Source organism: Micromys minutus (genome assembly GCF_963924665.1).
Source record: "Micromys minutus genome assembly, chromosome: 28".
Classification (NCBI taxonomy): Eukaryota; Metazoa; Chordata; class Mammalia; order Rodentia; family Muridae; genus Micromys; species Micromys minutus.
Window position 1 is genome coordinate 36,529,871 of NC_137963.1, and position 12,863 is coordinate 36,542,733.

Sequence of the window (12,863 nt, forward strand, 5' to 3'; positions counted from 1 at the left end):
TCAGTGGGTAGAGGTGATGATGGCTGCCTAGCCTGACAGCCTGAGTTCAATCCCTGGCACTGAAATCCTGGAAGGAGAGAACCCACTCCTGAGAACTGTCTTCTGACTCCCACGGGTGGCGTGCACTACAGCATGCGTCCAAACACACGATACATTTGTAAATATAATTGTAAATGTTTAAACAGAATGTAGGGCTGGAGAGATGGCTCAGTGGTTAGAGCACTGACTGCTCCCCCAGAGGTCCTGAGTTCAATTCCCAGCAACCACATGGTGGCTCACAACCATCTATAATGGAATCTGATACCCTCTTCTGGTGTGTTTGAAGACAACTACAGTATACTTGTATAATAATAAATCTTTTTAAAAATAAACAGAATATGTAGCCAATTCAAAGATAGCATTTGGAAGAAAGATGAATATAGGACTCAGAATTCAAAAATGAATTCACTTCTACATCACACAAACAACATGTCAGTCACTAAGCATTTCTAGTAGAATAAAAATTGTACGTGTGGTGCACACCTTGGATCTCAGCATACGGATGGCAGAGGCAGGTGGGTCTCTGTGAGTTAAGGTCCATGTGACCTACATAGTGAATTCCAGGACAGCCAGAGCTACTGTGAGATCCTGTCTCCAAAAAACAAACAAACAAAAGCAAAAACAAATAAACAACAACAAAAATTCCTACGAATGGACAAGCCGGCCTTAGAAAATTACGGAGCATTACAGAAGGACTCAGAGAAGGTGATGTGAGAGTTAAGTGGAGACACATCCTGTTCCTGGGTAACCACTCTGTAGCTGAAGTGAACCGTGAGCAGATCCCCCAGCCCCCACCTCCCCTGTTCAGGGACAACATTGTGTACAGACCCCGTTCATTGTCCTTTCCTCAGACACTCGCACAGAATGTTTCCTGCTTGTGTGCCCTGGTGTCTCAATGCTCGTGCTCCTAAAGCGGTCGGGAGAGGCCCGGGCTTTGTCTACTCCCGATTGGGTGGTCGACTCGCAGATTTCCACTGACTGAACACACATTGTTTACGCTACTAAACAGTGTGATTCCAAACGGTAAAGGGAAGGGCCTGCCAGAGTGTGGGGCGCTGAGAGAACAATTACAGCCACAGTCTCACTAGAACACTTGAAGGTGGAGCAGAGGGTTCGGGAGCTGGAGAAAAATGAGTCGAACCGAGACTCGCTGGTCACTGCTGGAAGACGGTGGGCTTGTCAGAGGTAGAGGGGCCCGGATGTTTCTCACCTCCTGCAAGCTTCTCCCATGCTCTAAAAGGTTCTGTCCACCAAAGGAGCCACATTCTTCACCAATTAATGAATTAATTAGGGCAGGGGTGGATCTGGCTAGTCCACACAGCTGTGGGTTTGATTCCCAGAGGTGGACAAAAGAATGAAGTCGTTCATTCCTGGGTTTTCCTACTCATATTCTTTCTACTGCGCGTGAATTGACGATGAGTATCCCAGCGTGTTCAGACAACGGGTATCAAGTGCGTGGGCCCAGTGATGACAGGCCTCGGGGAGGGGCCTGCTTCACACAGGATGCTCCAAGAAGACCTCCTTGGGGAGATACCCCTAGACAATGGCTTCAGCTCTAAAGAAACTGTTCAGGCTGAACCAGAAGCAAGAGCGAAGTCCCTGACCTGGGAACGAGGGGTATTTATGTCTGTTGAGCAAGTGTGGTGGAGCCACTCTGAGACTGTCATGAAGGTACTTTGAGCCACAGAAAGTTTGGGCTTATCTGACTCAAGGAGGAAGCCACTGGAGCTGAAATTCAGCCTGGTCCTCGATAAGATTTATGAATCCTTCGTGCTCTTTTCCTTCTTTATTTAAAACAACCTCACAGCCCACACTGACCTGTACTCTGAACCTGCCATCTCCACCCTCCGAGGTGTTGGAACTATGGGAGTGTAGTGTCACACCTAATGTCCTTTGGGACATTTGCAATCTCACACATAGCTCAAGGACATGGCCCAGACTTCCATGAACACGGGCACAACAGCTGGTGCCACCTGTGAACCTATCACACCTTTGTGGGACCATAAAGATAAAGAGAAGCTGCATTCCCAGCCTACCTCAGAGCTGGCATTGCTCCTAACGCCCAGCGAGAGTGTTTCAGATGAACTGCAAGCACTTTCACACACACACACACACACTTTTTACTTTTTATTTACATTGGTGTTCTGCCTCCATGTGTGTCTGTGTGAAGGCGTCAGATCCCCTGGAACTGGGGTTACAGATGGTTGTGAACTGCCCGGGTCCTCTGGAAGAGCAGCCAGTGCTCTTAACCACTGAACTATCTCTCCAGGTCCCACACTTTGACTTTGTGTGTGTGTGTGTGTGTCTGTCTGTCTGTCTGTGTGTGTGTGTGTGTGTGTGTGTGTGTGTGTGTAGGAAGTGGGTCTCTGGTCTCTCATCCCTTGTGATCCTGGAGGCAAGCAGTTACGTGCCCCCTTCCTTTCTGATACTTGCAGACTCATAAGCATGCGTATGAAATAATCCAGTGGGACCCTGGTGCCTTTTTCCTGATTATCCATACCGACAGCCCTGCAGTTCGGAGTCACAACCCTGATAAGGACGTCCAGGTCACTGTGGAGCCTAAGTGCTGCCCCACAGACCTCTCCCTGCTCCTCCCGTGCACAGCCACTCCTCACCACCCCCACTTCCTCCTTGACCCTGGCTAACTTCGGTCTGTTCCCCATTTCATTGCTCTTGTCCTTTGAAGGCCCTGTAACTGGGCCCCGCACGCCTGTGGCCCATAGAGTTTGAAGCCTTTAGCTTTGGAAGCTCAACCCAGGCCTTTGGCTCCGTCAGCAGGGGTAGCTCTGAGCTGCACCTGAACTTGCCTGTCTTCACTCAGGAGTGAGGTTCTCTGGAAACCCATCCAGGGTGCTGGGTCAGCAGAGGCAGGAAGGTACAGGCCATTTACAAGCATCTGAGGACTTCCCTCCCCGCCTCCCCCCACAGAGTTATCTCAGAGATAGCTGATCTCCCTCTCCATCCAAGTGAAGCAGAGTTAGAGAGCTTGTACCCTGTGTAGGCTGGGTGATTACCAGAAGACAGGCCAGCCCCAACGATGTGTGCGCACCATTCAGAGAAAGTTACTTACCCTCGCCTGTCTGCACAACTGCTGGGTATGTGATCTTGTGCCATTACAGCCCTCAAAGGATATAATTTTCAAGGTTTAAAGATGAAGTGAAGCTGAAAATTTGAAGTTGGAAGCTCAGTAAGACATATGAGCTGGGTTATTTTTTTTTTCTTAAAGAATTTTCTCTTAGAAATTAAATTCTGAGGTGTACTGTTTAAAAATGAAGATGGAAGATAAACCAGACTCAAGGCCACGTACAATCTGTCCCTAAGCACACATAACTCACTGGTTGTTGCTCTCTTTTGTTTTGTTTTGTTTTGGTTTGGTTTGGTTTGGTTTTTTGGGTGTTTAAACTGGGTCCCTGTGTAGCCCTGGCTGTCCTGGAACGCCATATGTAGACCATATGCTGGCCTGGAACTCACAAAGACCCTGCCTCTGCCTCCTGAGTGCTGGGATTAAAGGTGTGCACCACACCCAGCTTGTTGCTTTTTAAATTTGGTTTGGTTTGTCTTGAGCCCTGGCTAACCCGGAACTCCCTGTGTAGATCAGACTGGCCTCTGACTAGTGCTGATCTTCCTGCTTCTCCCCCCCAGACTCAGACTGGAGGTGTGTGGATTCTGCCTCCCTCCCTCTCGCTTCCTTTCTTCCTTTTTTTCTATTTGTTGCTTTAACATCCTTATTTGAAATGCTTTCCAGAAAACATACATTAATCTCTACAGGCAGTGTTTTGTCATGCTTTTTTTTTTTTTTTTTTTTAATATTTCTTGACTCTCAACCACCAGGAAAGACAAACTAGATCTTGAAGGGGCTTCGCTGTCTTCTGTGTCCTTAATCTCCTATGTTTTTTGTCTACATTGCCTCAGTCACTGTCTTAACAGGGTATTTCCCATTCACCCACAAAAAGCAACCTACTAGGTAGGAGGTAGGGATAAAGCTAGTGGAGAGTTTTTTCTTATCATACATGAGGCATTGAGCCAAAGCCCTACACACACACACACACACACACACACACACCCTACTTGGTAGTCTAAAAATACTGCCCACACCGTAATCCTAGCACTTGGGAGGCTACACAGGGAGACCTTGTCCCACAACAAACCAAGCAGGTCAAGTGTCTGGTTGATGCCAGTTCAGGGCTTTCTTCGTGAAGCTGTGTCTCTGTGATCACTTCCTGGGCGGCTGCTGAAGACAGCTGCTGGATCATACGGTGGTTGTGAACTCAGTGTTCTCAGAGACTTCGGGTAGGTGTGGTGGCACATACCTGTAACTTCAGCAGTGCAGAGGCTGAGGCAGGAGGATTACTCAGAGTTGAAGGTCAGGCCTGGGTTGCATAGTAAGACCTTATCTGTAAAACGAAACAAACTAAACTTTTCACAACTCATTCTCTTTTTGGTGGGTAGGTGAGTATTGAGAAAAGCTGTACTAGTGTATCCAGCCAGACCACTCACCATGTAGCCCCGGGTGGCCTTGAGGTAGAGGCAGTCCTCCTGCCTCAGCTTCATATGCTTCAGATACAGGTGTATCTGTTGAAGATCTGAAATACAAATTTAACTGGACAGCCTGCTTTCTTTTCTTTTCTTTTTTCTTTTTATCTTTAGGGTAGGGTCTTCCTATGTAGCCCAGACTTGCCTCAAGTTGTCTCTTTCCTTGCCTCAGCCTCCCAAAGTCTGAGATTACATGAGCCACCACACCTGGCCACCTCCAGTCATTCTGAACAGGCACTAAATGCAGAGAAAGGGATGGGAACCCGCCATTGCCCTGCTTCCTAGAACTCAGCAGCATAGCTGCCGCTTTAGGTTAGTCAGTGTAGGGTGTTTTTGCATGTTAGAGCCTCACCCGCACTGATCTGCTTGGAAGAAGTATTACCCCTTGTCCAGATGAGCTGTTGGGGCCCTGGGAGCTATAGATGAGAAGCCCAGAACTGGGTGTGGCTAGAAAGCCTCCTGGTCTCCTAATCCTCCTGCCCTCCCAAGACACCCTTCTCTCCCCCTGTCCCCCAGCCAATCCCCCCTTGCAGGAAACTGGCTGTTTATGCTTGACTCCTCACTGGTTCGGAGACTGCAGCCAGGCCTAGAGAAATGTGGGCACAAGGGTGAATGAAGGCAGCAGAACCCCACTGCCTGAACTGAAAGGGCAGGGGAGAGCAGGCTTGCCCTAGCCTGCTGTCCTAGGTGTTACCAGAGTGTCAGGCTGTCCCGAGCTGAGACTCAAGGCCGAGAAAGGGTGCCACCGTGCCTCTCCCCTGTGCACAGAGCGGTGAGCCTCTGGAAGAAGGCCAGAGGGTAAGTTTCACAACCTACCCTGCAGCCTTGGCAACTGAAGTCTGCTGGGGTACAAAGGGGAATAGCAAGGTGTGTGCAGAAGCTGCCTGAGGCCTCCAAACAGGAGCAGAAGGGATGGGCTTTGAGGCCTGGGCCTGTACCAGAGGCTCCCAGGGCACTGGGATGTGGACTTTGGGTGAGGTGTAGAAAAAGAAAGGAGAAAACAGACAGAGCCCAGGGGTTAGACCCCTGGGACACTGATGCACAGGGGCCCAGAGCCTGAGGTCCAGAGGATCACCATAACAGGCTGGCCTAGAAGAAATGGAAAAGACAGTTCACTGGGTTCTTAAACTGGTATCAGAATGGGGTGTGTTTGTGTGTGTGTGTGTATGTTTGTGTGTGTGTGTTTGTTTGTTTGTGTCTGTGTATGTGTCTGTGTTCCTGAATATATGTTTGTGTGTAGGTCTGTATGCATGTGGTGTGTGTTTATCTCTGTGCATGTGTCTGTCTTTCTATACATAAGTGTATGTTTGTGTGTGTGTATATATATATATATATACATACATACATATATATATATGTGTGTGTATATATATATTCATGTCTATCTGTGTGTCTTCTGTGTGCATGTATGCAAGTATATGCCCAAGTATATACATGTGTGTATGCACACATTTGCATATATCCGTGTATGTGCTTGTGTGTATGCACATGTGTATATTGGTGGGTGAGTGTGTGTGTGTGTGTGTGTCTGTCTGTCTGTCTGTGTTTGTATCTGTGTGTGTATTTGACTGTACCCCCACCATTGGAACAGTTTGTTCTCACACTAAGTATATCCCTGGGCCCTGGAACATACCAAGCAACAATTAAAGTTGGGTGTGTTTTGGGTGTAGCCCAGTGGTAGTAAAGGCAGCTTAGCATGTATGACACCCAAGTTCCCTCCCCAGGGCCCTGCAAAGCTGTAGGTGGATAGTTGTAATGGCTTCAGATGGATCAATGCAGGCTGCTTTGTAGAGCCTTATGCCCAGGCAGGTTCTCAGCCCGAACTGCACATCTCTCCTCACACCCACACTGGGAGTGGATTTTTTGCTCCCCCTATTCTGCAGAGGAAGAAGCCAAGGTCCTGAGCTGAGCTCAGAGGCCCAGCTTGAACAGTAATGGACCGGTATAGAAGAGGTTCAACCCCAGGAAGCAGGAGTCAGCTAAACTGCAGCTATACCGTGTGACTTCTTTGTTTCTTCTTCCACAACCCAGGCTTGGCTTTGCAGTTGAGAGGGGTTTGAAGCAGCTAGCTTTCTTGTTGTAGGTAGAGCCGTGCTCCCCTGGCCCACCATACAGCTCTCCCCCATCTCAGGACCTGGATCTGTAGCTGCCCCACCCCTACCCTTCTTAGACTCCCTCGGAGGGGTCCTAACTTCCCACCCTCTCTGCCTACTTTGGAGCAGGCCCAGTGGGCTTGTAGTCTACACAGGCCTGGAAGCCAGCTATTCTAACCAGCCAGGCCTGGCTGGAGTTTCAGAGAGGCAGAGCTGTCACCCCTGACTTAAAGCTTTAGACTCAATAAACCAGAAGCCTCTTCCTGGCTGATGGCTAATCTAGTGGATGGAAAGTTTAAAAAAAAAAAAAAAAAAAAAAGGCCTCCTAATTATTAATGTCCCTCCCAGACAGGCTTTTAGCAGCCCGGTCAATAGCTTCAGACAACTAATATCACTAATGCCTTGGGTCTTGAGTGGAAGGAGAGTGGGCTGATGTGGCTTCTGCTCTAGGGGCCCCAGAGGAGCACAGCTCTGATGGTCAACCTAGCCCCGAAGCAACAGCCACCACAGGAGGTGAGGGTGTGGTGTCAGCAGCCTCTTGGCTGCTTGCCTAGGGTTAGCCCAAGACCTGCCTGACAATTGGCATTTCCTGCGAAACCTGCGGGGCAGAAATGAGGGCATGGCTCTGGGCCAGAGAACAAAGATAAAGGCCCAGAGCCATCCAGCTTATAGCAAAAGGTTATGTACTGCCATGCCCTTTGACCCAGGAAATGGTACAAGAAAAGGGCAAGGATGTAGGAAGCGGAGAGGCCTAGGACTCCTTGGATCATAAGAAGTCCACCAGGGGTTCACTTCAGTTTGTTGAGCAGAGGCCCAGCTCTGTTTCTCTGAGTGGCAATGGCCTGGGAACATCGGTCCTCTAGTCTGCTTGAGAGTATTGTGATCCATTAGTGATGCCTGCCACAGGTATAGCACTGGAAAACCTGGCCTGTGTGCTCACCATTTCTACACGCCTGAAATGCTTTGAACTCTAGGACCAATTCTCAGGTACTCCTAGAAGGGCCATCTTTTCAGAAATGTCACAGCTCTGATCATATTGTTTAAGTCACTTCATAGTCCTGACTGACCGGGAACTTGATATGTAGATCAGATTGTGTTCAGCCTAGGGACAGTCAGTCCTTCTACCTCTGCCTCCCAAGTGCTCGGATTACAGAAATAAATTTCTTTTCTGTTTTGTGCCAAAAACATGGAAATTTGCTTTCCCAAAAGAATAACAAGAGTGCGGTCATGCCCATAACCTCAGCACACAGGGAGCAGAGTTGAGGACTGAAAGTACATAACTAGGGGCTGGAGGGATGGCTCAGTGGTTAGAGCACCGGGTGCTCTTCCAGAGGTCCTGAGTTCAGTCCCCAGCAACCACATGGTGGCTCGCAACCATCTGTTAGGGGATCTGATGCCCTCTTCTGACACGCAGATGTTCCTGCAGATAGAGCTCTCCTATACATAAAATAAATAAATCTTAAAAAACAAAATAAAAGTAGCCTTGGATATATGATGAGTTGAAGACCAGCCTGAGCTATAAGAGATCCTATCGCAAAAAAGGCAGAGAAAATGATTAAAAGAAGGCCATGTTTCCATTGTCTGCACACAGCTGTTAGTGCTGCCTCCTCCTGCTCTTCCTCCTCCTTCTGCTCCTCCTCCTCCTCCTCCTCCATTTCCCTCCTCTTCCTCCTTTCCCCTCCTTCTCCTCCTCCTCCTTTTCCCTTCTCCTCTTTCTCCTCTTTTTCCCTCCTCCTCCTCCTCCTTTCCCTCCTCCCCCTCCTCCTTTCCCTCCTCCTCCTCCTCCTTTTCCCTCCTCCTCCTTTTCCCTTCTTCTCCTCCTCCTCCTTCCTTCTCCTCCTCCTCCTTTTCCTTCCTCCTCCTTTTCCCTCCTCCTCTTCCTTTTCCCTTCTTCTCCTCCTCCTTCTCCTTTTCCCTCCTCCTCCTCCTCCTTTTCCCTTCTTCTCCTCCTCCTCCTTTCCCCTCCTCCTCCTCCTTTTCCCTTCTTCTCCTTCTCCTCCTTTCCCCTCCTCCTCCTCCCTTTCCCTTCTTCTCCTCCTCCTTCTCCTTTTCCTTCCTCCTCCTTTCCCCTCCTCCTCCTCCTTTTCCCTTCTTCTCCTCCTCCTCCTTTTCCCTCCTCCTCCTGCTCCTCCTTCTCCTCTTCCCTCCTCCCCCTTTTCTCAGTCTTGAGATACAGATTTTCTGGCAAGGGCATAGTTACTATGCTGAGCCTTTACCTCAGCTCCTCCCTGGTTGTGCATCACACTTCCTGTCTCTCTTAACCCTTCGCAGTCCTACAAGGAAGAGACTGTTACGGTTCAAGGCTGAGAAAGGGGGTCGCGGAGTGAAAATTAGGTGCATGACGTGGCTGGATTTTAATTTTCAAAACCTCACCCTGGAAGCCATTGTGCCACACCCCTACAAATGCCATGTGTCCCTGTCTTGTAAAATGTGGAGGCAGAAGGACCAGGAGTTCGAGGCCAGCCTGAGCAGCACAGCATGCATATGTGGTGGGCTGGGGAGCCCAGTGCACTCTGGGACTGTGCACTGAGTGGTCTCCAGACTGAGTAAAGAGCTGCTGACTAAGACTGGTCCCTTACAGGAAGCCTAGGGGACAGGACCTGCCTGTCCTGTCCAGGAGGCTGGTGCTTCCAACATTGGAGGCGGAGCCATCGATAGAGCGAGGCAGCCTGTTCTGCCTCCTCACACATCATCAGCAAACAACACAACTCACATTTGTTGAGTGTGTGTATGTGCATGTCCTTCCTCGGTGGCGGTAAGGACTGAGCCCAGGGTCTTCAGCATGTCAGACATGTGCTCTGCTTCTGAGGTATAGTCCCTACCCTGTTTCCCAATGTGTGTGACCGTCCCACTGTGTGGTCCAGACGTCCTTTCGGTCCCCAGGCCCGAGACGGCCTCCCGTCTCAGCCTCCTAAGTTGCTGGGACAGTGGGCATAAGCCACCAGTACCTAACTACTATCTGATTTTATGTTTAAGTTCAAGTTGGCCTCCCCAGTGCCGGGGTCACAGGTTTGTGCCACCTCACCTGTTAAGTAGCTGTCCATGCTTGTTTCTTTCACTTACACTAATGCCTTCAAGGTTCATTCACCGTGTTCCTTTTTCTAGCTGAATAATATTCCACCGCAGAGCCATACTTGGCGTTGCGTTTTCCACGTGTCACTCGGTGGGCATCTCGGCGGCCTCCTCTTTTTGGTTGTCATAGACACTGCTGCCATGGGTGCTGATGGATGAGTCTCAGTGGATTCATGCTTTCATTTCTCTCGGGGATACAGCTAGGTCCCTGCTGGGTCACATGGTACCTCTCAGAATTTGATGGCCAGGCCGTGTTCACAAAGGGCTGTGCCACATTAGTTTTTGCAGTTGAATGGGCAGGAAAAGGCCCAGACTGGACACCTGCTGGGTGCTGGACACTGGGACAGATCATTCCCATAGTCCTCAGACCAGCTGTGGAACACCACATCCTCCCCTGTGCCGAGGAGGATGGGAAGGTTCAGAAAGGTGAAGTGATTTCCCTGGGGTCACACAGCAGTTGTGGGAAGGCATGCTGCCTTGGCTCTTCCCCTTCTGTCTTCCTGCTTACTTGGAGCCTCCTGTGAGGCTGTGACAGTCTTCTGATGCCTGTGACACTGTTTTACAGACGGGAAAGTTGGACCCTCACTACCCCAAGGTCTGTGGGCACAGAGGGAACGTCTTGGACATCAAGTGGAACCCTTTCAATGACTTTGAGATTGCCTCGTGTTCTGAAGATGCCACAGTGAGTACATCAGGAGGAGAGGAATGCTGGGAGGAGGGTGAGGAATGCTGGGAGGAGGGTGAGGAATGCTGGGAGGAGGGAGAGGAATGCTGGGAGGAGGGTGAGGAATGCTGGGAGGAGGGAGAGGAATGCTGGGAGGAGGGTGAGGAATGCTGGGAGGAGGGAGAGGAATGCTGGGAGGAGGGTGAGGAATGCTGGGAGAAGGGTGAGGAATGCTGGGAGGAGGGAGAGGAATGCTGGGAGGAGGGTGAGGAATGCTGGGAGGAGGGAGAGGAATGCTGGGAGGAGGGTGAGGAATGCTGGGAGGAGGGAGAGGAATGCTGGGAGGAGGGAGAGGAATGCTGGGAGGAGGGTGAGGGATGCTGGGAGGAGGGAGAGGAATGCTGGGAGGAGGGTGAGGAATGCTGGGAGGAGGGTGAGGAATGCTGGGAGGAGGGTGAAGAATGCTGGGAGGAGGGTGAGGAATGCTGGGAGGAGGGAGAGGAATGCTGGGAGGAGGGAGAGGAATGCTGGGAGGAGGGTGGAAGGCAGGCACCAAGTCCCCGCCTTGTCCCCACAGTGCTAGGCCGAGGTGATGTCACAGGAAGGAAGTGGGAGCTGGAGGTGACATCGTGGGTGTGTGGGACTTGGGATCCATGGCACCTCTCTAAGGGCCTCAGTTTACCCTCCTATAAAATGACTGTATTGGCTTCTGCCCATCTCGTGAAGACGTAGTGTTCTTAGGGGAGCTCCACCCTTGGGGAGTTGGACATGCTGTGAGGAGACCATAAAAGATCAGGCCACTCCACATCTCAGTGAATGAATTAAGGACAAGGAAGAGGCTTATGTGAACGAACGCAGACCCAAAACCACCCCAACTCTGTGTGCCACTAGGGGTGATCCCAAACTCCTAGGTTCAAGCAATCCTCCTGTTCCAACCTCCTGAGAAGCTGGGAACATAGCAGTCTTCAATACACCCAGCCCCCAGTGAGTTTGGGCTCAGGTGCCTTGCCAGGAGCACATACTTTGTCCACACAATGTTCAGCATTATTTTTTATCCCTTTGGCACCTACTTCAAAGATGCGGTGCTTGTGACTTAAAACAAAGGGCCCAGTCATAAGCAAATAATTAAAGTATAGATGGTCCTGAGAGGCAGCTCAGCAGGGGGAGGGGGACTTCCTGCCAAGCCTGACAACCCCTTGTATCATATCATGGACCCACTTGGTGGCAAGAGAGACCAACAAGTTGTCCCCAGACTTCCATATGGCCAGTGGCAAATGTGTCATACTCGGTAAATAAAGAAAATGTACTTGGGTATGGACAAAAGCCACCGGCAGCATTTCTTGTCACCCTGCTGTATTCTGACTGTCACTCTGTCTTCCCAGTACCCTACAGACAAGCCAAGGATCAGAGACATACAGCAACTTTCCCAACATTACACAGCACAGGCAGCAGAGCCGGCTTCAGGCTGAGGCCTGTGTGACCTCAGAGCCTAGTCTCTGTCCCCCAGCCGTGCTGCTTCCCTTGTGAGAAATGACCGCATATAGCAGAAGTGAGGGGCTACTAGAAATGTCAGAGATGCAGGATACAGCCGCCAAGTTCCTAATTTAGCTCAGGACTGCCCAGCAGCTGAGGCAAAAAGAGAAAGAGAATTCATTATGGAAGGAAGCGGGGGGGGGGGGGGGGGGGAGGAGGGGGCAGAGAGAATTCATTATGGAAGGAATGGAAGGAAGCAGGGGGGGAGGCAGAGAGAATTCATTATGGAAGGAAGCAGGGGGGGAGGCAGGGAACACTGAGAAAGCTGGGTAGAGATGTACACCTGGAATCCCAGCTCTTAGGAGACTGAGGCAGGAAGATCTCGAGTTCAAGGCCAGCCTCGGTTGTATGCATGGCTTTGTCTCAGGGCCGAAGGTCAGGCCTGAGAACTTGGCTGGTCTCCAATTCTCAGGCTTCTGTAAGGCACGGGTGGGGCAGCAGAGCTGCCATCCTCAAACCTCCCCCTAGAAGGTCTGCTCCAAAGATCCCCTGAAGGCAGAAGTGGGGTGTTTTGTTATCGTTGTTTTAATTGGGGGGATGGTTTTTGAGACAGGGTCCCACAGTGTACCCCAGGCTGACCTTGAACTTACAATCTTCCCACTGCAGACCCCTAGTGTTGGGAATCACACCATACCCTACCAGGTCTTCCTGAAAGGCTTCTTTCTGCAAGCTGGGGGGGGGGACGACAGGATGCTGGTGGGGGGTGGAGAGGGAGCCTGGGTGACAACAACCCCAGTTTATATAAAGTGCTCCCTGCTCCTCCTCCCCAGAATAAAGTAGGTGCCACTTCCTTCAGGACAGACCTCCTCCTCCTCTGAAAGCCCAGAACCGTCTCCCTCTAGACCCGCAGAGAGAGCAAGGAGAGTTCATGGCCTGATGTTAAGGCCAAAACCAGGAAATGTCCCTGAGCTGCAAGCAGAGCCTCCGCG

At 50.6% G+C, this 12,863-nt stretch overlaps 1 protein-coding gene across 1 annotated transcript in view; it reads left to right on the top strand.

The window, feature by feature from the left end:
* The window catches only part of CORO2A (coronin 2A), a 55,319-nt gene that overhangs the window by 31,327 nt on the left and 11,129 nt on the right, over window positions 1-12,863 (top strand). Inside the window, exon 3 of the mRNA XM_080940199.1 lies at window positions 10,303-10,419. Within this exon, the coding sequence (XP_080796325.1) occupies window positions 10,303-10,419 (117 nt within the window). The remainder of the gene's footprint in view (window positions 1-10,302; window positions 10,420-12,863) is intronic.